This window comes from Doryrhamphus excisus, linkage group LG19 (genome assembly GCF_037039965.1).
Source record: "Doryrhamphus excisus strain RoL-2023G ecotype Guam linkage group LG19, RoL_Dexc_Guam_v1.1, whole genome shotgun sequence".
In the NCBI taxonomy this organism is placed as follows: Eukaryota; Metazoa; Chordata; class Actinopteri; order Syngnathiformes; family Syngnathidae; genus Doryrhamphus; species Doryrhamphus excisus.
In genome coordinates this window covers 8776768-8802112 of record NC_136375.1, presented here as the reverse complement: position 1 = coordinate 8802112, position 25345 = coordinate 8776768, and the positions used below count along the sequence as shown (strand labels likewise).

The window sequence follows — 25345 nt, the reverse complement described above, 5'->3', positions numbered from 1 at the left end:
CGGGGTCTAGTTTGGGGGGCTTAGAATCCTGTTTCTGCTGTTCACAGATGATGTGGTCCTGGTGACCTCATCAGGCTGTGACCTTCAGGGCTTAGTGGGACGGTTTGCAGCTGAGTGTGAAGCTTTTGGGATGAGACGACCTACAAATCTGAGACCGAGGTTCTCAGTCAGAAAAGGGTGGTCTTGCCCCAGGAGTCTTGGGGTCATGTTCACGATTGAGGGAAGGCTGGAGCACTGAGGTCGCTGTACCAAACCATCATGGTGAAGAGAGAGCTTAACAAGCTATGAATTTATTGGTCGATCTATGTGACAACCCGCACGCAAGGTCATGAGCTTTGGAGTCGTGACCGATAGAACAAGCGCCCAAAAAGAGGGTTTCCTCTGCAGGGTGGCTGGACTCACCCTAAAAGATAGGGTGCCCTGGGGCAGACACACTGAAGGCATCACATGTCCTCCCAGTAAAGATGGAAGGTGGCTGGATGTACCAGGCATGTACCAGACCTTCGCCTGCCTCTTCCAAGCATGCCGAGGACCAGAGAACTGTATCACGCTTGAGTACAGTCAGGTAAGTTACACGTTCAAGAAACATATTTCCTCACGTTTCTGTAATGTGGCTGAACCGCACAATCTGTCAAAAAAAAAAAACCTTCAAGAATCTGTTCACCCAGAATTGGTTGGAACCCACTAAATCAACAACTCCACCAAAGTGGAGGTGAAAAAGGCAGCTTTGACATGCTAATCACGTCTCCTCAAACTCCCCTGGACCCCCTTGTGCTACCACGCTGAAACTGTCACCCACACCACACCCTGATTACAGCCTTCTGATTGGCCCTAATTGGCTGCACATGTGGCCCAGGGTCACAGCTACGTACGAGACGTCATGACCCACACACACTTTTTCCTTTACACACAGGTCAAAACATATGACACCAACCGTACAACATGCATGTTGAGTTTCTCTTTGAAATAATCGTCAAGAAAACATGTGGAAAACACAAGATCAGGGTGCTTGGACATACCCAACTTGGTCGCAGCAGCAGTCCTGAATGACCATTGCGCGCGAAGATACGAGGCGGGAAAAGAACGTTCATAACAATGGGTTGTGTTTACATTGGCAGAGCTCTGCTTTGTTTTCACTGGGCTCTCTCTCCCTGTGTGAACCAGTATGTGTATATGTGTGTGTTTGTGTGTGTGTGACTGTGGTCCATGTGCTGACCAGTGCAGAACACATTTTGGACAAAGCCCTTGTAAGCCAGTGGGGATATAGTGAAATATTAAACCAGCCTAAATCTGAAATGAGATCAGACCAAGGCCAAGGAATTAAACTCACTTTAGCCAATATATACACACTACAGGGGAGGAAATATTATGTAGCAGTGAACCTTTTCATATTGATGTCAATACACCCAACAAGATAACCCATCTACCTCACAGGTATAGCATATAAATATGGTAATTAGACAGCATGATTATTACCCTGGCTACAATAAAAGGCTCATCCAAAGTTTTGACTGTAATGTTATGACTGCAGTCAGGTTGAGACCCTGATGAGGTGGTCATATACTACTGATTATTCTGTTGTTTGGCTATAATAAGTTATATATCTAATTCTATGGTTATCATCACACTTTTTTATATTCTTAGGCATCACTGGTACAGAATATAAATATAGTTGTGGGGTAGCTGACGTCAAGCATGATATCATTTTCTTTAATGGTGCTCAATGTTGAAGGTCCAGTGAACTTTATTGCAATTTAATGTTTTTTTTCGCTATAAAAATAAATTGAGTTGGCATTCGGTGCAACATGTGGTTTCAATCAGCAAACACACCCGGTGCCAACTTAATGTACAATATTAAAGCGCTTTCTGTGGACCGACATTATAACACACGCAGTTCAAATCTTTATTTATGGACATACTTGACTCACTAAATATGTTTTATTGCATATTTGTCTTTTTTTTGTCCAAGGTCCACCCACCAATCATGCAACCCCCCAATGGGTGAAGGGTGCAGTAGCTCAAGGTATCTCCAGCAATCCCTCCTGCACCTCAACCCCCATTGAAATCCTTCTAACAGCATCCAGCTGACAGCAGTGCTTTTGTGTACACAAGATGGTATGTATTTGATATATAAACAAGATGGCGCATTGTTGTAGCGGAGGATAGCATCATTAAATGACCTCAGCCAAGCAGACATAAACATCACATTCTGAAAGTATGAGTTTCTGCAGAGAAGCCAAACATTTTTTTGGGTTTTGTTTGTGTTCATTAGTATGTGTGTGCACTTTAGAACACAAGGGGAGGGTATAGCTGTGGCTTTGAAAGTCCAAACCAATTAAATCTTTGTTCTGTCTCCCAAAGTGCTATAAATGTTTCTAATTTATTCACCATATCCAAGACAGCCATACATAACAAACATAATGATTTAAATTTTAGTGTGGCCATGGAAACATGGTTTTGCCTATTTCAGCTGACGGAATCAGCATAATGTATACCCTCAACCATACTGAACACCATTAAAAAGCATCTGCAGACACTGAATGTAAATACACAGTGCAAGGGGACTTTAATATATAAAAGCCACAATTAGAATGTTCCATCCTGGACAACTGCCACCAAGCAAAGCCCTTAATTCACCCTGCAGGAAATGATCTGACGCTGTTGGCAGGAAAGAAAGGAAGTTATTGACGGTGATTAGTTGTAAATGCATGGAGAAGAATCTCGGAAAAACTGTCTTTTTCATGCAGAGGGCTGAACTTTGTTGAGTAAGGCAGCCAGACCAAGAGTCATTATGATACGAGAACCCCAAAAATGCAAACAAAGAAAGCGGATCAGTGTAAAAGCATCCCCCAGTCAAATGGATGAGGGTCCAGGAATGGGAGAAGATGCAGCCTATATTTAGAGACTGCATTATTTACTTTAATGGTCAACAAAACTCCCTCTGTCGACAGATCTACCAAAACAATGAACACATACACACCCTTACACAGCATGAGCGTTCTCACTTTACCACAATCATCACTCCTGCTCCAGAATCCTCAGCTGTTTTGGCTATCTAAACACTCCTCAAACACCACACACTTGTAAAAACACACAAATAGCTGGAGTCATTAATGGCGATGCAGACGAAAATAGTTGCATTGCTGACAAGTGTGCGCTCATAACAATCGGTGACAAAACCACTCAGCTGTGCGGCCTGACCTCACAAAACAACAAACAAAACAACAAATTTTCCCACAGGACTACAATCAAACTGTGGCTATGGATTCTGTGCCTTCTCAGTTGCATAATTGGCCATTTGTCACCGTTTGTTATGAAAAACATTCAGGTACTTTTGCATTAGACCAGGGAGGTTTTCCGAAAAAAAAGAGAAAATACAGGAAACGCAGAAGTTCATTCATTCATTTTCTATACCGCATATCCTCAAGAGGGTCACGGGCATGCTGGAGCCTATCCCAGAGAGGCGGGGCACACGTCAGCCAATCACAAGGCACATATAGGCAAACAACCATTCACACTCACATTCATACCTATGGACAATTTGGAGTAACCTAGCATGTTTTTGGAGTAACCGGAGAAAACAGGGAGAACCCCACACATAGATGCCGGAGTGGGGAATTGAACCCAGGTCTCCAAGCTATGTGGCCTGCACGTTAACCACTCTACGCCGTGCAGCTAAACACAGATGTTTTAAAGTAAAAAGTTTCAAACATAGATAATTCGTAAAAAAGGTAGTATGGATTCAAATTCATTGTTTCCTTTTGCTCTGATGGACTGGACATGGACTGGTGTTGATGTAGATCAGGGTTTCCCAATGTTTGGGTACCCACCGTGGAGAGCGATTCCATTTTTATCAGGTAACCAATCTTATTCTATTCGTATTCTACTGCATTTCTCATCAAGATGCCAAAGTAAAGGTGGTTCATGTCAGTTGTAATAATATTGTAATAATTTGGGATTTACGAGCTCCAATCAAAAAGGTTCTTTGTGGGGATGATGATATCCCACCATTAACATCTGGACCTGTGTCGCACCTGTTTGTGGATTTACGATGTCACCGTTCACCATCAAACTTGAGACGAGGGCAGATGTCAAACTCGGTGAGGAAATTAGCAACAGAGAGCCTTTGGGGAGGCTATAAAAAGAAGAAGGGTGGAATTTGAGGTTGAAGGGGTGCAGGAATACAATGGAGGATGTAACAAAACATAGCAAGGACCCAATTACAGCACAAACCCATGATACCAATACAGCACATTGAATTGCCGAGTCTTATGGTCGTTTTTGATGCAGAAGATAAAGGCAAGGCATTCCAGAGGAAAAAAAAACAAATTTTCCACTCTTCAGTCTTTGACCCTGCAAGTCCCGTGGCCCAGGAAATAGATGAGAGCTACATTGCTTGTAATTCTCCATCCTTATTGAATGGATGATCTAAGCGTCAGCAAAGCCTGGCCGCTATCTAATGCGGCGATGGATCAACAAGGATGTGACTGATGCTGATTCATCACACTGGGCAGCTGGCCTAAACTCACTCTTTCATATCAGACTTATGAGGTCATGGATGGGATGCAGAGTTTAGGATTGGGGAGAGGGAGCTGCTGAGGCCATCAAATGACAGTATCTTGTGAAAATAGTCATTTGTTGTCACTAACATAGTGTCCAGAGATAAGGTCATGGCGGGTATTTACGTGACTTCAGCATTAATAGGCAGGGGCATTCAGCAAGCAAGCTCACATATTATATAGTATATCTATATATATATATACATACACGTAAAGTACTAGAGTTTCAGCTACAATGAAAGATTAAGATTAAGATATGCCTTTATTCGTCCCTCAGTGGGGAAATTTGTATTGCACAGCAGCAAGAGTACAGAGTCAGTTAAGCAGTACAAAATACACAATATAGAAAAATCAACAATATAAACAACCCAAGTATTAACCAAATCGGAAAGGAAAGGTATACAAAACTGCAGTGAGACCAGCCATGTCGTTTCGTCTAGAGACAGTGCCACTGAGGAAAAGACAGGAAGCAGAACTGGAGGTAGCAAAGATGAGGATGCTGAGGTTCTCATTGGGAGTGACCAGGATGGATAGGATCAAGAACAAGTACATCAGAGGGACATTACATGTTAGAAGCCTTGGAGATAAAGCCAGTTATCGGCCAGACTGAGATGGTTGCGACATGTCCAGAGGAGAGATAGTGAATATATTGGTAGAAGGATGCTGCCAGGTAGGAGGCGTAGAGGAAGACCAAAGAGGAGGTTTATGGATGAAGTGAAGAAGGACATGAGGGTAGTTGGTGTGAGAGACAGATGCAGAAGACATGGTTGGATGGAGGAGATTGATTTGCTGTGGCGACCCCTAAAGAGAAAAGCCCAAATAGAAAGAAGAATAGAATATAGTGCCATCTTTGTAATATGTTGTTCTTCTTATGGAGCCCATGGAATTGCAAATTCAACCAAAAAAAGAGGTTGTGATTATACTTCCTCTGACAGCAGTAGTTAGAGTCTAAATGTGTCTCACTGATAGGACAAACGTCCATGAATAAGCTAGTTAAGGCAAAGATTCCACAGAGTAATAACATGCTCTGATAATAGATTAAGGGTTATTTTGGCGCCCATGTGAAAGATATGTCTGCACTTCATTCTCAGCCTATTTCATGGTGGCCAACCAGGACTGCATTTGTCCCTCTTCAGCAATATTCAGTCGAGTTCATAGCATGTCAATAATATGCAATATAACAACCATAATGTGCCCCGATGGCAACAGATATATAGAGAAATGCAGAAACCTTAAGATTGAACCCTGTGGGACACCACGTAATTGTAAAACCAAACACTGACTATGCTGGAAAATGACTTGAGTCAGTTGTTAAAAGTCTCCTTCCATATCAGATTGGTCTTGTCGGAAACGCCACAGATGACTGGAATAGATTAACCATTGTTCCCAAGTAAGGAGGCTGTGGCTAGAACCAAATAACACAGCAGCATCTGTATCATTCATCGCTCTATGATTTGACGTTGGCCATCTTTAACATTTGGGTAACACTTGTCTGCCAAATGTGCATCTGGAGCCCTATCATCGTTAGCTAATTAGATGAGCCGTCAGGGACAGTCAGCCAGAGAGTAACCGGCTTATCAGACATCCCAGACATCGCCCAAGAAGTTTGGGAGTCTTGAACACGGATACACAGTTGGGAGGCGTGTTATCTTTCTTCTAGCGTGTTGACAGTGCAGGGGAGTATTAGTCGTCAGAGCTTAGCAGATGTAATGATCTGGAGTTCTAGGTTGTTCTGCCACATTAAAATGTGTTTAATACACATAGCATACAATATAAATGTGCAATGTGCAAGGCCTGTTTCTTTGTTGAGCTGGAGAAAATGTTTCAACGTAAAGACTCAGAGATGGAACTCAAGTGGAGTCTTTATTGAGAACCTGTTATCTGTCCATTGAGATAGCAAGTATACCGTAGGCCAAACATTAGCGGGAGCAGAACAACACTGATACTGGAAGTCTGACACCTCCTCCGACTATTCAAGAAGCACTAACATAAAATGTATGTACTGATGCCAAGTCCCACACCAGTGGGAGCCTTTGATTTGAGATTCGCTGCTGGGGACTATTGTTAGAACCACTGAAATAGCTGTTGATGGGTGGCTATACAGTACAGCTGTTAGCCATCAAATGGAAATGGAGGACAGATGAGAGACAAAAAAAAAAAAAGAATGCAGCTATTGTGTAGAAACGCCACATACAGTAAATGGCAGTCTGATGTTTTCGACCGCCATCATCAACACTTTTTGTCGCTATTCTATCCAATTTTATGTGCTATCTCCTCCTGCTCGGTCTTTTTTTTCTGACCCTGCTCACTTAGCGACAGTCTTAAAACAGCTTGAGTCCTAACAGATGCTGATTGGTGCCCTGAAGGGGTCAAGACTGGAGCGAGAAGGCGTGAGGGAGACGGACGCCTCAGAAAAAGCTTTTAAGAGAAATATCTCTCTCTATGGAGAGGGATATCGCACAGGCCTCACAGCTAGGAGACCTGAGTTCGATTCCACCCTCGGCCATCTCTGTGCGGAGTTAGCATGTTCTCCCCGTGCATGCGTTCCAAAAACATGCTAGGTTAATTGGCGACTCCAAATTGTCCATAGGTATGAATGTGAGTGTGAATGGTTGTTTGTCTATATGTGCCCTGTGATTGGCTGGCGACCAGTCTGGGGTGTACACCACCTCTCGCCCGAAGACAGCTGGGATAGGGTCCAGCACCCCTGCGACCCTCGCGACAATAAGCGTTAAAAAATGAATGAATGAACCATGGACATAACACATTCTTTATTTTACAAAATGTAAAATAAAACCCTACAATTTTTTTCAAATTATGGGAATGATCGATTTGTATGACGACAGTCAGTAAATGATATTTGATCTGTGAGTTTTGCTGTGTGTGTGGGGGCGGGTGGGGGGGTGCGCGCGATACAGTTGACGTTAAACAGACATGCTCAAGCGTATTTTATCACAACGGTGGACACTTGACACTTTAATTCCAACACACTACACAGACACACTTGCCCGTGTCTAGATCAGGGGTAGGGAACCTGGGGCTCGGGATCCAGGATGTGATGATTGCATCTATGGTCATGAGGTTTGGGTACGGACCGAAAGGACAAGATCAGGGGTACAAGCAGTCAAAATGAGTGTTCTCCATACAGTGGCTAGGCTTCCCTTAGAAATAAGGTGAGAAGCAATGTAATTCCGGAGAAACTCATCGAGAGGAACCAGATGAGGTGGCTCTGGGATCTGGTCAGTATGCCTCTCGGACGCCTCAGGGTACGTTCGATTGGTAGGAGGCCTCTGAGAAAACCCAGGACACATTGGAGAACTGCGTGGGATCGGGAAGTCTGGGCTTCCTTGCTTAGGCTGCTGCCCCCACGGTCTGACCTCGGATAGGCAGAAGAAGATGGAGCCTCCATTTCGAGGCTGGAACATGACTTTTTGAGATTTTCACGTACAGTACTTAACTTTTCAATGTAAGTTGCAGCTGACAGCTACTGTATTTCTATAATAGCATCGAAACTGAACAACACGCCAGCTGCGTTCCCTTGTACTGACATTAATTAGGGATCTGGTTATAGTCCACTGAGTTAAACATCCAAACTCCAAGAAATTTAATCTGAGAGCTAGTGTGTGTGTGCTTTGTCAACTGAGCTGCAGCCTCTTGTCCTAAGTCCAACTTCGCACTCCTTTGGGATTTATTTGTTTATCGGCTACAGATCTGCTTCCAGAAGTCACAGCATCTCACTCAACTCAATTCACTCAACTCTTTTTCAGAGTTCAGTGAAAGTGAGCGTGCTATTTTTGGCACAATCCTGCTAAAAGACCGATTTGGAGAAGCTGAGAAATGCTGTCTTTCTTTCTTTAACATGCACAGGTCAAGGACGTTCCAAAAAACGTGAGCGTGTGCAGTAAAAGCGGTGAGCGGTTCAAGAACCACCCCATTGATGTAACAGGGGTGACCTTTATGGGGCAAATCTCACATCAACACTCTTTTCAAAGACATTTTATGAGGTGAATGAAAGACATATGACATCACAAGTGGCACATATGGTTGCCCCTCTTCCAGATTTTTAAAACATCTGTCAATCCTTTGTACATTTACCAGGAAAGAAATCATTTTGGTTACATTTATTTACTCCAGACCTTACTAAAAAGTATGCTAGAGGCATGTGCAACAGCAGAATCAAGTTAATATTTGGAGACTATATAAGGCTACATTCACACAGCAGGTCAATTCAGATTTTTTTTTTTGCTCATATGTGACCTGTATCTAATTTTTTCATGTCTGTGTGATTTTTTTTACAAATGTGACCCAGGCCTCTTTCGTCCAAGTATATAAATCAAATATGTATCCAATGCTAATGCAGTGTGAGCGCTCCGGTTGTGTATATCCGACCTATACACCATGGAAAAGCGGTGTCCATCACAATTGGCTACCGAAATAGACAAAAAGAAAATGAAATTAGGCATTAATATGAGTGAAAGTGTGACTATAGGGTTGTTATTTTATGTCTAGAGGACTCTAATTGTGTTTTAAGCCATATTTAGAAGGTCGTAAATACGTAGGTTTTCTATGCTGTAAGTATGAAAATATTCCATATTATCAATAAGGTATCATGCTTCACAGAAATTCACTTGTCACGGTCATCATACCTTGTAGTGTGAACAAAACATTGGGGGTGACATTTGGTTCCATTCACTTTGTGTACAATCAAAGCCTAGAAGTATAAATATTTGGTCGGGGCAGCGAGCAGGTCTACAAGGTATCCACGGTGGTGTCAGAAATTGGAGGTCTGGCTTAGATTTAGCTTGAGGATGTTATAATGCAATTTGATTCAAACCAAACACACTACGACAGAGTGAGACGTCCAGGTTTGCGGTGGTGGTGGTGGTGGGGGGGGGGGTATAGCGAGGGATGGAAATTCCCCATCTAACGGTGAAACCAGGAGGGCCTCAAAACCGAAGGAACCTTAGTTATAGCTGACCATTCAAATTACACATAACCGTATTCGGCTTATTGCCGCAAAAGAGGACTGCAGAGCTGATCCAGGCCCATCGTAGCATGTTTTTAGTGGCTAAATGCCAAGATCCAAATAGAAACTACTTTGCTCAAGAGTATACAAGTGTAATTGTCACACACTGACAAAAACAGGCACTGTTCTCAAACTGGAACTGATCAACAATCAAACAGAAATAGTACAACACATGCAGAAGAGCATTCATTAGTAATATTAATAAATTAGTGTAGAGAAAGTAACCCATCACCACACAAAGAAGTGAATATGGGGTGTCTGATGTTCCCACTCTTTTTTTGTTGTTTGGTCTTATGTAAGATTCTGTGATTATATGTGTGGGGAAAAAAAAAATCAGATATTGAATTGGTAACTGCTATGGCGTGGAGAAGGGGTAGGATTTGATAAGCTTTGCATCTTCCTGCTCCTTTTCAGACATGTGTCAGGGCTCGACAATAACGATGTACCGATGGCCCGGGGCAAGTTAAAACAAAATTCGGGCAAGTAAATCTAATCAGTGATATTCCCGTCGGGCAAGCGCACTTTGCCATACTGCCAAGAGTTTTTTTTAAAGCGGTTCTTGTTGGGTGTTGGTAAAACATGGACTGCGGAATTCCGGTGGTAATTTACAAAGCAATCCTTGCAATGGACCAATCAGAATCGTTTATTTAGACCGCGGTCCGTAATCCACAGTCCGCGTTTTACCCACACCCGTTGTTCGCGATCAACCAATCAGCGATCGTTTGACTACGAAAACATCCATCATGGCGTCGCTGCCAACATCGTCTAATTCTGAAGGAAACAGCAAAAAGTGATGAACCTCTATCGTTGCATGGTTTTTATTTCCAAGGCAGCATGAAAAACAACTTACTGGCCTGTTGCAGACTTAACTAACTAGCTGGGCGCACGGCAACCGAACTTCTCCTTTTTTCCCTCTCGTTCCTCTTCTTTGGTCCCAAAACGCCCGCTCCAAGACCGCGAGCTGAGCATGACTGCCCCCCAGCGTCCATGCATGAAACTACAGCCCGGAATACAACACACACGCAACGCTACAGTATTATTTATTTTATTATTTTATTTATTTGAGATTCTCATGTGATGCCACAAAAAATTACATGATATCATTATGGCAGTCTTTTCATTTTACATGGGGCAAGTTCGGGCAAGTAGTTCTCACCTTAAGGATTCCCTATGGGCAAGTCATTTTGGTTTTTAATGTAGAGCCCTGTGTGTGTATGTATATGTATGTATATATGTGTGTATGTATGTGTATATACATATATATATATATATATATATATATATATATATATATATATATATATATATATAAATAGATATTGTAAGTGTATTGTATTGTAAGTGTATATGTGAGAAAGAATAATGTAACATAGTATGCATGTCTGAAATAAATTAAGAAAAGAAAGAATATGAATCAATGATACATTTTTGTCATGTCCAAGGACCCGTTGTCAACCTGATCACCATCTCATCACATGAGAGCATCACAGACACGTAGAATTACAATAGCAGCAACATGCCAACCCTCAACACACACCTCATGAGTAGAAGAACCCCATTGGGTGTCAGGTTGCAGGCAGGAAACAGATGGCCCGCTGTGGCCAGGAAAAAAAAAATAGAGGAAAAAAGCCAAATGCCATAGAAGGAAATCGAGTGACTTTTTTTTTTTTTCTGTTTTTTTTTTTTTTTTTGCCTTCATCTCTGCATCCCCAGCTGGAAGGAAGAGGACCGTTGTTGGGGGGACCGGATCAGAGCGCTAAAGATCACAGTGATGGTGCTCCCTGGGAGATTCAAAACCTAGCATGACTTGCGCAACTCTGGAAACTGCAGACTATAAAAAGCTACTGTTCGACACCCTGCTGGATAACAGAATATTTCTAGACTTGAGGCACGTATTTCAGGCTGCTTTTAATACTGGCAAACATTCTTGTGACTCATACAAATACTCCACTATACTACTGTAAATGGCCTGGTCCAGCCAGCCCCAGCATAAACACACCTGGAGTACTAACTTAATATGTAGTATTACACTCCACAGTCTCCAGTTGCTAAACCTACTACCTTCACTGTCCAATCAGTTGAATCAGTTTTAGTTTACTTTGTCGAAAAAGCAACCTTATGACCTTCGTGTGCTACAAAAGACTGACTCATCAGCTGCTCCTGGCATATAACCTTTGACCCTAAAATCAGCAATCAGAGACCAATATTGACTCGAGTCGGGTCACCACTCAAGTGGTTTGACCCTGAATGACTTTGCAAAGCACTCAGATGTTTATTTCAGGTCCAAATGTTCAACCTTTGATTGTCACCATTGCAAAAACTATTCAATCTCGAACTAAGTACCTAAGTACATCACGCCGGAAATTTTGAAAATTAATGAATACATGATCACTGTTGTATGGTCTATTATTAGTCAAAACTAGGGCTGTCAATCGATTAAAATGTTAGATTGTGATTAATTGCATTAATGCATAGTTAACTCATAATTAATCACATTTAATCACACATAGAAATACATTTTATCTGTAATAAGTAAGGGAAATCTTTTTGCGGTAAATTATTCGATGTACAACTACAATGATTTCTATCCTCACTAGGGTTGCGGGCATGCTGGAGCCTATCCCAGCTGTCTTTATGTAAAAGGATATCAATTTCGGGAACTATGGGCCATTATTTAAAACAATACAGTCAGCAAGTATATTTTTATATTACTATTTACTATTTATTATTAACATACTAGCCTTAAACTCACCCACAGATGTTCAGGAAATACAAAATGTGAGCGAGTGAGACCTCTCACAATGACACAAACATGTTTTTGTTTATTTGTGTCAGTGTTAAATTCTAAATGTTTGTAAGTAAAAAGCCTTTTTCATTCATCAAAATGGTTAAATGAACAAAAATACACATTTAGAAGATGTTAGAGTATATGCACTGTATATTCAAAGTGGCAGTGACTGGCGTGAGTTGTGGCTGACAGCAGCTCCTGTGTGAATGTTCTACTACACTGGCCACTTGGTGTCAGGAACATTACATTGATGAGACAATCACCACCAATCGTGAGTCTATGTAATGTCTTATTAATGTCTAAAATGTCTTATTTACTTTATTGGGTAATACAAGTCTAGAAGTGACCTATGTTATGTGTAGATGGCTCTAATAATGCTGAAAAACATATTTACAACAGTTTTCTATGCTCTAACTATAAAAAAATATTCAATTCATAATCCTACTGCGTAGGAATTCACTTATCACGGTTCCAATTAACCGTGATAAACAAGAGACGACTCTACATTAAGTCTACAAACCCCTTCCTCATATGTCAAAGACATACCGTACATAGAAATGTTCCATAAAAACATCACAAGGACATAGTAGCATATTTGACAGCGTGACCACACATTGACAACTTGGCATTAAGAAAGAAAAGATATTACGAGCACTTCATCTTGGCACTCTCAAACAGCTGCCAAAACTCAAAGCTAATCCTTTAGTGGATAGAGATTTATTTACACTGGACCACAAATTTTGGTATGGATTAGCATGAAGCCAAAACGTCTGGTACGACTACGTATTTAAAAAAAGAGCTACATAAAGAAACTCCAATTGACTTATACTGTGTTACATTTCAACATGAAGCTGAAAAGCCCCCCCCTCACTTTGGACATCTGCAGCTTATCAATTTAATGCCTCGTTCCGTAGCACCGCACTGTAAAATCTACATCATTAGGCATGTCTGCTACTTTTGACAACCTGAAATACAAGCTGTAATAAAACGTCCAAAAACACGATGACTGAGCCTTGAAACCCACTTGACTCAACTACAAAAAGAACCACCTCACAAATTGCGCCTTTGAATTTTTATTCAAATCGCACCCTGTAATCCTACAGTTTGGTTTTTCAACTAGGGGGTAGGGAAACATCTTACATCTTAGTATCCATAACTTCTCTTCCTTTCATGTCCATTACAAATGAATGATGCATTCTACAGTTTGCAGTATGTACCATCATAATCACTCATTTGCAAGCTTGTTTCACATACCTCGTGCTCCCTCCCAAATGCTTGACCCTACTTCAAGTTTCTTCACCTTGCTGACATCTTTCAGCGGCGATCGTAGTTGGAGATATATGACTCTGCATAGCTATGGGACTCCTCAAATCCCCCATCCAGTCCGGCAAGAACACAGACATCAGAACAGTGAGTCCTGAGAGGAAGGACCAAGTCAAGGAACTACACACTAACTATTCTCTTAAACATTAAACATGAAATGGACAGGCAGCTCCACGCTAAACCTGCGCCAATTCAAATGAACATGAAAAATGGAGCGAGATAAAGTACTTCCAATCTATGGATTCTTCTGGAGAAAGTAAGTCAGCAGATGGGAAAAAAATAACCACACCAATGTAGCTAAGTTGTACGGATGCTGAGGCCCGAGGGAATCTGTCCAGTTCAAAATATTCCAGCACCGAGTCATAAGAGTTGTAATATCGCGGTTCAATTATCGCTTCCTCGCAATGTTGCAGTTTATTTATGATCGCCATTTCGTGGTAGGTTATGGTCTATCATTCGAAAAAATAATATGTAGTATTCTGGTCACCAGGTGGCAGTAATGACACATAACATTGATGAGTCATTACCTTAACACTGTATGAAGTAGGCCATGAGTGGAAAAAAAGTTCTCCCATTCCGTGTGGAAGTGGTAAGTTGTTGGTTTTTAAGTTTACAAGAAACTAAATTGGTTAAGTCGCTAGGTGTGTTATTTCATGTCAACAGTGCTCTAATAATGTTCAAACCCATATTTAGGTTTTCTATGCTGTAACTATGGAAATTCAATTTATTATAATTGAATCCTATATTGTGGAAATAAATTTAGCGTGGTGGGGTCTGGAACCAACTTCTTTTTTCTCTTTCGGTTTTCGGAAATCAATCGTGTTCTGCATCTGTCTCTCTCACACCAACTGTTCCCCTTCACTACATCCATAAACCTCCTCTTTGGTCTTCCTCTACACATCCTACCTGGCAGCATCCTTCTACCAATATGTTGACTATTTCTCCTCTGGACATGTCCCAACCATCTCAGTCTGGCCGATAACTGACTTTATCTCCAAGGCCTCTAACATGTAATGTCCCTCTGATGTACTCCTTCCTGATCCTATCCATCCTGGTCACTCCCAATCAGAACCTCAGCATCCTCATCTCCTGTCTTTTCCTCAGTGGCACTGTCTCTAGGCCAAACAACATGGCTGGTTTCACCACTGATTTATTCCTTCCTGATCCTATCCATCCTGGTCACTCCCAATGAGAACCTCAGCATCCTCATCTCTGCTACCTCCAGTTCTGCTTCCTGTTTTTTCCTCAGTGACACTCTCTCTAGACCAGGGGTCGGGAACCTTTTTGGCTAAGAGAGCCATGAAGGCCAGATATTTTAAAATGTGTATCTGTGAGAGCCATATACATTTTTTTAAACATTGAATGCAATAAAATGTGTGCATTTTTATGTAAGACCAACAGTTTTAGATATAATGGGCTCTAATTGTGTAGACCAGGCACACTACCGCACGCCAATGGGGTGTGGCCAGCACACTTTCGTGAGCAGCGCAGTGTCTAATAATAAATCAAATACTTGTTGCCATTAATACAACTTCTGCTGCTGCATAATTTTGCACCATACTCAGTATATTTCATTCTTTTGGCCATCTTCGTCAGAAGGCTTGGTTCTGCAGCTTTAGCTAGGTGACTATTTGACTAAAGGAGAAAAGTTTATATTTACATGTTGACATCTCAATGACCGAGGTAGACTACCGCATTACCCAGTAATAATCGAGTTTTGGTGTTTGACCTGGAAAATATCAGGAAAGATAGATATGGTCGGCCGTATTGCAGTAGAAAATGCATAAAAAAGTTGTTGATTTTTAATATTATTTTTAACAGTCATTTCTGTGATGTTTACTTTAAAATGTTAGCAAAAATACATTTTTATTGTGGTAAGAAATGCTTGAAAGCCAGATACAGTCATCAAAAGAGCCCTACCTGGCTCCCGAGCCATAGGTTCCCTACCTCTGCTCTAGACCAAACAACATGGCTGGTCTCACCACAGTTTTGTATACCTTTCCTTTAATTTTAGCTGAAACCAACTGGTATAAATGGGGGACAACTGTCATGATATTGGATCCCAGTGAGGTTGTGTACAGGTTAAATCTGCATTCTCCTCTCAAATTCTGACGCCTCCTCCTACCATGCCTACTTGCAATTTGACAGGGGTCAATGGTTGGTGCTGACCAACAGCTTGAAAGATGTAACAGTCTCGGAGTCTCCATTTGAGGTGGTCGCGGTCAAGGGCACTCTGATGTAAAATGAAGGCTGTATGTATGACAGGAGAAGGTGGTGGGAGACAAAAATAGCCTCCATCCCCAGCAAGTCAATGTTTAATGGGAGTGCATCTGCTTTGGCCATCAACGGCTCCTCAATAACTTCAACATGAAATCACACAAAAGTCAGGGAAAAAGTAGTTGGAAAAGATGGTAAATAAAACAGCTGTTGATAAAGAAAGAAAAGAAGCAATTGCATGATGACAGTATGCTTTTGAAAAAAAAAACTCATCTTGAGATATGACTTGCTGTTTATCTACGGAGTTGAGCTGTGCTTGAAAATGAAGCACTGTCTTGCTTCAATTCTCGTTTTTAGTTTTTACGACTGAGTTGTCACCCTTATCTAATGGTCAGATGCAGACTTACATGCTATTATTGTTATACTGCCTCTGTGTACAATACAAGCGCTATTGTTATGTCAATCTCTCTTTTAATCTCTGGAGGACGTTCAGAGAGCAACTTTGGACTAATAAACACACCAGAGTTTACATTCAACTCATCAGAATGTTCTCATCAAGCCAACTGGGTTTATTCTTTTTGCCTCAGGCCTGCATTTCTTTTCACGTAACCTAAACCACAGACTAATTCATAAATTACAAACAAAGCGCCCCTTGTGGTTTGGGAGGAAGCAGGACTTGTGAGTGCTGAACAGCTACGGCGTCAACTGGAGGGAAACCTGGCTGAGGAAGGCTTGCATGCATCGCCAAAAAAGAGCCACATGTTTGGTAGCCAATCAAGCCATGCTGAAAGGGTAGCACCTCTTTTTGGTCTTCACGGGCCCTGTTTACAAGGGATGACGTGTTTTTATAGGAGGTTTCGTTGGAAAACATGTGCGGGATTGAAAGGACTGGAAAGATGCATGAAGTGCTTTCAATGTTGTCAACTCAAAAAATGCATCTTTGAATGTGTTAGTCCAAATGGAGGAGAACTAGACGCTTTCCACTCAGCATTTGGCTGGTGGCCATTCAAGTGGACACTGGAGGAAACAAGAAAACGGAGACTGTGGACTACAACACTGCAGCGTCCCAAGATAGTGACAGGGTGTTTTATTTGAGAAGAGATGGACAGCAGCAAGGAAATGGACTGCTGAAGCAAGGTAGAGTCTAAAGACCTCACTTTTTCATGATTAATCCCAAAAGGTTCGACAAAAACTCAAAAATACAAAATCACAGGCACATTTTTCCCCATAGGAAATAAACTAAACACTAAAAAATACATTTTAGAGATCATAGTTACAGACCCAGACACGTTTGGTACATGCAATATTGCAACATTTTCGATGCAAACCGAATCATACAAAAACCGAGGTTTGATTGTACTACAGCGTCCACAGGGCGCTGGACTATAGCAATAGGGTGTTGCATTCAAGGGCAGCACTAAAACGGACCACAAAAAAACTGTATTTTTAAATTTACTCAATAGGAACTGACCTGTTAGTACCTGTGTTTGCCAATGAACGACTGAATATCACGTAGGAAAAAAAAGGGGACATTATATAACCTCACGGGGTGGTGGATGACACGTGAATACATATTTCAGTATGAGAGGATCATCAGCATCAACATGAGTGCAAAATAAGAGGTGTCCTGGCTGGTCCACAACCACAATAGTCCACTTAGGCTGATGACCTGGGGTTGCCATGACAATGGCAGACTACAATGATCAGTATATCATCCACATAAGTCTGTACGTGTTCTCTTTAGGTACTATGGTTATTACATAGTGTGGCTTTAAAGTCATTGCGGTTATTTTTTTTTCCTCACACCTACGTTTACCTCATCTATCCACACGTGAAGCCTGTATTTCCCCGTCAACAAAGTCTAATCCAGTGAGTCAGACCTGGCAAATCTCCCTTTCAGCTCTTGTTACCTCATGTTTCATGGGAATGACACACACACACAATTAGCATGCACACGCCAATTAACTTGTACTCACGGCCCTGAAAAAAGTGTGTAAACACACACAAGCAGCAGCAGCAGCAACACCAAAACGCAATGATCCCAGCATGTTCAGACAGAAGACAAGGTGACACTTACACACGCATTGTTGATGAATGGAAACACCTCCGAGATCCAAACAGTAACTTTGTCAAACTCCTCAAGCTTTTCTGTGAAAACAAGCGCTCACGTGAATAGCCCACCGTGGGTCCCACTAGAAAGAGAGTGGAGCCCAAAAAAGGGAAAGAGGGACGTAGCCAGTGAGGGAGGGAACAAATGAATAGTCCGCTTTTAGGAAGGTAGAGTGACTCCCTTGTAGTACAATTTTGCTTTTCTTCTTATCCAGTGTTAGAGGGCAGGAAAGGCGTCCTCTTCTTCTTTTTTTTTTTTTGGACTAGTCCTTCCTTCCAGTTCCAAGTTAAAGCCGGTTTTAGACAACAGGAATGTGACAGCAAGGGAGACTGAGGTGAGGGAGAGAGAGAGAGTGTGTGTGTGTGTGTGAGAGAGAGAGAGAGAGCGAGAGAGGGGCAGCAGACATAGGCTGGACATGTAGTGGTGTTCACCTCCACAACACACTACTGTGTGAGTAGTGAGCAGTCAGAGGGATCTGAAAAGGGGAGGGAGACCTAGGCAGGGGGGACGTGTGTGTGTGTGTATTAGAGAGAGGCGGCTGTGTGCAGCTACAGGAAATGACCTGAGAATTTCATTCAGATGAGATTGGAAATGTGGTGTGTAACAGGCTCAACACACATTGTATCCATGTCATGTTCCACCAACAAAAACACAAACTGTTATACGACACACCAATGCATGTAAGACATCATCTACAACATGCACACCTAAAGGAAAACTCATTTTAAAAGCAAAAAAGTCCATTATGCTACATAACTGCTTCTGGATCAGTTTTACTTAATACTTATTCATTATTATGACTTCAAAATGACAACACGATCCATCCATCCATTTTCTACCGCTTATCCTCACAAGGGTCTCAGGCGTGCTGGAGTCTATCCCAGCTGTCTTCAGACGAGAGGCGGGGTACACCCTCGACTGGTCGCCAGCCAATCACAGGGCACATATAGACAAACAACCATTCACACTCACATTCATACCTATGGACAATTTGGAGTTGCCAATTAACCTAGCATGTTTTTGGAATGTGGGAGGAAACCGGAGTACCCGGAGAAAACACACGCATACATGGGGAGAGATGGTGGAATTGAACTCTGGTCTCCTCGCTGTGAGGCCTGGGTGCAAACCACCATTCAGCCACCTTGGATATTGAAAATGAAAAAAATTGAAAATAATTACAAGTTTGTTTACTATGTATTTGTACTACTCCAAAAACATAGCAAATTCAGGTTCAATTCAAATAGTATAAAAATAGCCTTTAATGGGTTATTTGGGTCCAAAGTCGGCAGTGGGGGAACCTCCAAATGATAATCTGCTTTGGGCCCCAATTTGGGCGGGTGTGTCCGGTAGTTGTAAGATTTGGACCATTCACACACGTTCATACATATGGACAATTTGGAGTGGACAATTAACCTAGCATGTTAACCTAGCATGGAATCGAACACGGGTCTCGCTGTGTGGCCTGCACGCTAACCCCTCATCCGCCATGCAGCCTGATCAAACAAATATAATCAACAAATAACTATGTTGGAGCTGTGCAGTGAGAGCGTATACTATTCATTCTTATGTAAATGTATGTTACTAACCATTATTAGTCATCATAAAAAGACATTTTGGTGTGTTGCTGGGATTTAAACGTTGCTTAAAAGTCCGACTGACAGCTTCCTCGTGTCAACACACACACACGCATTCACACACTATAATCCTTCCATCTCATTCTTTCCTCATTCTCTCCCTCTGTCTTCATCTACCACAAGAGGAAAGCTGAAACCAACCACAAGCTGAAAAGCATTACACTGCAGCCCAGCCCCCCACACCCTCCCTCCTCCACCAGCCACCTTCCGATTGAACACGCTCGACGTAAAGCAAGAATGAAAAAATGCTCGTAATTTACGACTTTGTGAATCTGACAAAGTTGGCGGCCATTTCTCCTGCTGAGGTCTTCTTATGCTGCATTTTTCAAAGCCAAAGATGACATCCAGTTGGGGAGCTTTGCCTTTTACAAAGACGATACAGAGGTTTATTATTGTGGTTTACAGTGGTGCGGAACTGTTCTACATCTTTCCTTCTTACCCATACATCCATTCATCATTCATCCTCAAAGTTCATCAAGGCACATTTGCCACTTATCACATACATAACCTTTTCTTATCTGCTGCAGCCCTTCATAAAGGACACTGCCAGGAATCCCATTTCCTGGCAGAATAAACAGACAAACTGACTAAAACTGCGAATGGAAGGATGGAGTGAGGCAAAAAAAGATGGGAATTAAATGCTCTTTTTAAAGCCAAATCCACTTTGCTCTAAATTCCTTTTAATCTAATTAAACTAGCTGAAAATGTTCCCAGCGGGCTCGTGATCTTTATCTCGAGATTAGAGCTTGAACAAGAGAAAAGTGCCAGACTTTTAACTGGAACTGTGCCCCCAAAACACAGAGCAGATGCCAGATGATGCGAGTCAATGAGGCACACGTCAGCTGACTTTACATGCTGGCATAGCACAATCCCGCAAGCTCTGGCATCAGCAAATCACCATGGCAACCTTGCTGGCAACCATCTTGCTGTGGAGACCACCATGCCGCTGGGAACTTTCAAAACGTTTCATGGTTAAGGTATTCACACACACACACACACACACACACACACACAGAATGCCTTGTATGGGTATTGGCAGAACACATGCAATTAATGCAGCAACAAACACACATATAGAGGTCAGCTGAGGTCACATGTTTTCTCGCCGCGGTGTTCCTAAGAACGCCAGCTGCGGTTGTTTTGTGCAGAGTCAGGTTCGAGGCTGCTTTCGGAGGGGGGCCATTTCATTCCTTTCTGCTCGCTCAAATCAAACACAAGCAAAGACCGAGATGTACTTTTGATTTTGATCCAGTTTGATGTAATTACGCCAAAAACACACACAGAGCGGGTTTGAATACACAGACAGAGACACTACAAGACCATAGAGTCGAGAAAAAGCTTGCTAGCTTGCAATCATCTGTTTCATCTCATCATTTGTATTGTGTTGCGTGGCATAGAACTGGAGGTTGCAGAGATGAGGATGCTGAGGCTCTCATTGGGAGTGACCAGGATGGATAGGATCAGGAACGTGTACATCAGACTGGACATTACATGTTAGAGGCCTTGGAAATCTCATAGGAATTTAACAGTTTCGGACAGCATTTTTAAGAAAAAGTAGAAAAAATACCTTTGCAAGAACTATACTGAATACCCATTTGATTCAATGATGTTGATGAATGAATATGAGCATTCTGAGGTTCTCATTGGGAGTGACCAGGATGGATAGGATCAGGAAGGAGTACATCAGAGGGACATTACATGTTAGAAGCCTAAGCCTCGTAGGTTTTATATTCTAATTTTATGAAATCATACAATTATAATCATACAATATAATATAAGATAATATAATATAAGAATCTTATAATATAAGATAATAATATAATATAAGAAATCATACAATATGTAGCGACAAGCAAACAAGCAAAAATGTACCTGCAAGAACTATACTGAATACCCATTTGATTCAATGATGTTGATGAGTGAATGAATGAAAATGAGCATTCTGAGGTTCTCATTGGGAGTGACCAGGATGGATAGGATCAGGAAGGAGTACATCAGAGGGATATTACATGTTAGAGGCCTTGGAGATAAAGTCAGTTGTCGGCCAGACTGAGATGGTTGGGACATGTCCAGAGGAGAGATAGTGAATATATTGGTAGAAGGATGCTGGCGGAAGACCAAAGAGGTTTATGGATGTAGTGAAGGAGGACATGAGGGTAGTTATTGTGAGAGACAGATGCAGAAGACAATTGATTTGCTGTGGTGACCCCTGAAGGCAAAATCCCAAAGAGAAAGAAGAAGATTGTGTTGTGTGACGTCATGCTGGCAGTTCAAAAGTTGGATTTTTTAAAATGTATTTTTACTTTAGAGCCTCCATTCTGAATTGGAATTACCACTTTAAAGGTTCAACTGTAATCCAGTTCTGTATCACTATAACTTTATGAACAGTCCGCACAGGATGTTCCTTTTTTTATCAACTTCCCTGTCAAACCTTACAAAAAAAAACACACTTCCAACCAACTTTATTGTTGAGCTTAAAACCCAAACCATGTTTTCTTATCTTGGACCACAGTTGGAAAGCATCTAAAAATACTTTATAAGAGAGGTTTCAAGTAAGAAAAACAAAGCGACATTTTGAGGTCTGGGCCATGTTGGAAGCCGGGATGAATTATCATGGATGTTGCCTGTGTGGGACAATTCCTCCGACTGGAAAGTGTTTATTCCCATTAATGTGCACATAGGTACACATGTTCCTCAGGGGTGCCTTCCAGTCCGGCAGCTGTAAGACTGATATTTGAGGCAATACGTCCTGACCGCATGTCCACATGACCAGGCCAGTGTAAACACCCACATGGGTACTTAATGTGTGGCTGGGAGTGGAGCGGGGGGCGGATGTGCGGTTTGCAGCAGTCACATGAGTACCTTGTGCAATGACTGCTTTCATCTTTTAAAAGCCACAAAGGTAATGTACAGTATACTCCCATCACCTTTGTCCAATTAGTACTAGACTTAAAGTCAACAAATCGCCAGACTCCACGTTAACCAGCTAAGTGCTGCAATTAATCCATTTCCTCCTCAGCAATTAGTGCTGTTCATTAGGCTTTGGCGAACTTTTTATTCCCCTTAAACAAGTCTGCTGTGCACGCTTCAAAGGAGGCAGCACGTGAGGCCTATCCATTACACTGCAGCGCTCCAAAGGGAAGAAGGGAAGTTGCAAGCGGGGGTAGAGTTCCTTATCTTTATCTTGATTTGGGCTTTCAGATACCTCAGAGGGAGGAAGGGAAGAAAACTAACATAAGAGCGGAGTGGCTTCTAACCCATCTTTTGCTCCAACAAAGAAAAATACTTGCTAAAAGTTTGCCTGGATGGGTATCGGTTGAAAACTGGGGGCCAGAAGAGAGCAAAAATGAACCGTCCAAATCTTAAAACTACTGGACACACCTGCCCAAATTGGGACCCAAAGCAGATTATCATTTGCAGGTTCCCCCACTGCCGACTTTGGACCCAAATAACCCATTAAAAGCTATTTTTACACTATTTGAATTGAACCTGAATTTGCTATGTTTTGGAGTAGTACAAATACATAGTAAACAAACTCTTCAATTAATTATTTTCAATGCAAAACATCCATTTTTTTCATTTTCAATATCCAAGGTGGCTGAATGGTGGTCAAGTGGTTTGCACCCAGGCCTCACAGCGAGGAGACCAGAGTTCAATTCCACCTTCGGCCATCTCTCCCCGTGCATGCGTGGGTTTTCTCCGGGTACTCCGGTTTCCTCCCCCATTCCAAAAACATGCTAGGTTAATTGGCGACTCCAAATTGTCCATAGGTATGAGTGTGAATGGTTGTTTGTCTATATGTGCCCTGTGGTGAAACATTGAAAAATGCTACTGGAAAAAGATCTGAAGAAGATCACGACTGGAATCGCATCCCTAACAAGAAGGTCGCTGTGTAGAGCACAGACGCCTGCCAAACTTCCACAACAGTACAACAGTCCTCAACAAAAACATCATCATTTGCGACGAACAAACAGGGCGCTAAAAATCCTAAATCAGCTAAATAACTTTCTTCTATTTAAATGCTGTAAAGAATCTGAATTGCTCACTCGACTGCGCCAAATCTAAAAAAAAGAAAGTTCAAAAGCTTCCACATTGGAATCTGGCTCTTTCAAGAAAGCGCCCCGAGCTCACTCATTCATCATTCGTCCAAAAAGTCACTTGAAGAACGAATGTTTCAAGGTTCTGATGATGAACAAATCAGAACCTGCTTCAAAAAGACTTGTGACGGTAATCCGTTCTGCGTTGGAACTCCTTAAGAGTTTTTGAAAACAAACAGTACAAACTGGAAATGAAACCTTATGTTGGTGACCGATGTGTAGGAGGTGTGTGTTTGTTTGTGTATGTGTGTGTCTGCAGGGAGACTGATGGTGGGTTCTGGACCATTTGCTGCTGAGTTACTCCCCGAGGCTGTCTGAAAAATACCATGGAACCTCTAAGGTCGAACGCAAATTAACTACCAAAGACGTTTTTTTCCAACCAGAACATTCGTCCCTCCCAAAGCCATATTTTATGCATGTTTTACGGCAAAAAGAGGTGATGATGCAACTGCACAATAGAAGAGATCATGTTTGGTGCAGTTTTATTTTCTATACCGCTTATCCTAACTAGGGTTGTAGGGGTATGCTGGAGCCTATCCCAGCTGACTTCGGGGGCGAGAGGCGGGGTACACCCTGGACTGGTTGCCAGCCAATCACAGGGCACATATAGACAAACAACCATTCACACTCACATTCATACCTATGGACAATTTGGAGTAGCCAATTAACCTAGCATGATTTTGGAATGTGGGAGGAAACCGTAGTACCCGGAGAAAACCCATGCATGCACGGGGAGAACGTGCAAACTCCACACAGAGATGCCCGAGCGGGAAATCGAACACAGGTCTCTTAACTGTGTGGCCTGCACCCTACCCACTCATCCACCATGCGGCCCTTTTACAGCAAACAGGAAGTGAAAAAGCGTCCAGTTACACATTGAAGGGAAATGTGTGCACACACACAGTTCAGTTTCAAACTGTACATGGTTCATGGTGTTATATTTGCAAATAAATTGTTATTTTCATGTACTGTTTATGTTGTGGTATAATAGATTATATATTTTGGCTAAATATTTCTGTCAAAGTGAAAGTGAAAGAATGCAAAAAGTTGTGTTTCTCCCTTTGCTAGTTGGGAGCTGATATTTTGCTGAAACTGACGTATGTTCTACTGCTGATTACAAAAGAACGGAAAAAGATAGAAACAAACTTTTTTTTCTGATGAAAGATAAGAGTTGAGTCTTTCTTTTGGTATGTATAGCCCGAGAACGCAACGTTCTGTGTGCCTTGAAAGATCAGTCTAAAATAGCGGGTACTAAGAGGGAATCAATGAGCCAAGTATATCTACATTGAACAGTAGTACATTAGTAGTAGTACAGTAGTACATTAGTAGTTCATATACACAATGAATTCAATCAATTCTGGCCTGTGAAAAAGGACTTAAAAGGGTGACAGGCTGACCAACCCTAGAATAGAACATCACAGTTCTACCACACACATTCTTCCAAACAATCATGGGGTTCAACCACCAACGAAGCCTGGGGCGACCACCGACTTCACGTCCTACAGAGTGATTTACTCAAGTTCAGTCCTCTCAACCCCCCTCCCCAACCAGAGAAGCCCTCTCAGCGCGCCCCTTCTGTCGAACATTTACC

General features: G+C 42.0%; 1 protein-coding gene across 4 annotated transcripts in view; it reads right to left on the bottom strand.

Moving 5' to 3' along the window:
• Nucleotides 1-25345, bottom strand: part of eva1aa (eva-1 homolog A, regulator of programmed cell death a) — a 60290-nt gene that overhangs the window by 5591 nt on the left and 29354 nt on the right. Inside the window, exon 1 of one of the 4 annotated variants that reach the window (XM_058057213.2) lies at nucleotides 17991-18680. The exons of 1 other annotated variant lie outside the window; for it this stretch is intronic. Coding sequence is in view for 1 of the 3 variants with exons in the window: in XM_058057212.2 (XP_057913195.2) it covers nucleotides 4035-4068 (34 nt within the window). In the remaining 2 variants the exon portion in view is untranslated. Of the gene's footprint in view, nucleotides 1-1019; nucleotides 1206-4034; nucleotides 4650-17990; nucleotides 18681-25345 lie in introns of those variants that run through there. 2 more of the 4 variants (XM_058057212.2, XM_058057211.2) reach the window with 2 other exon arrangements.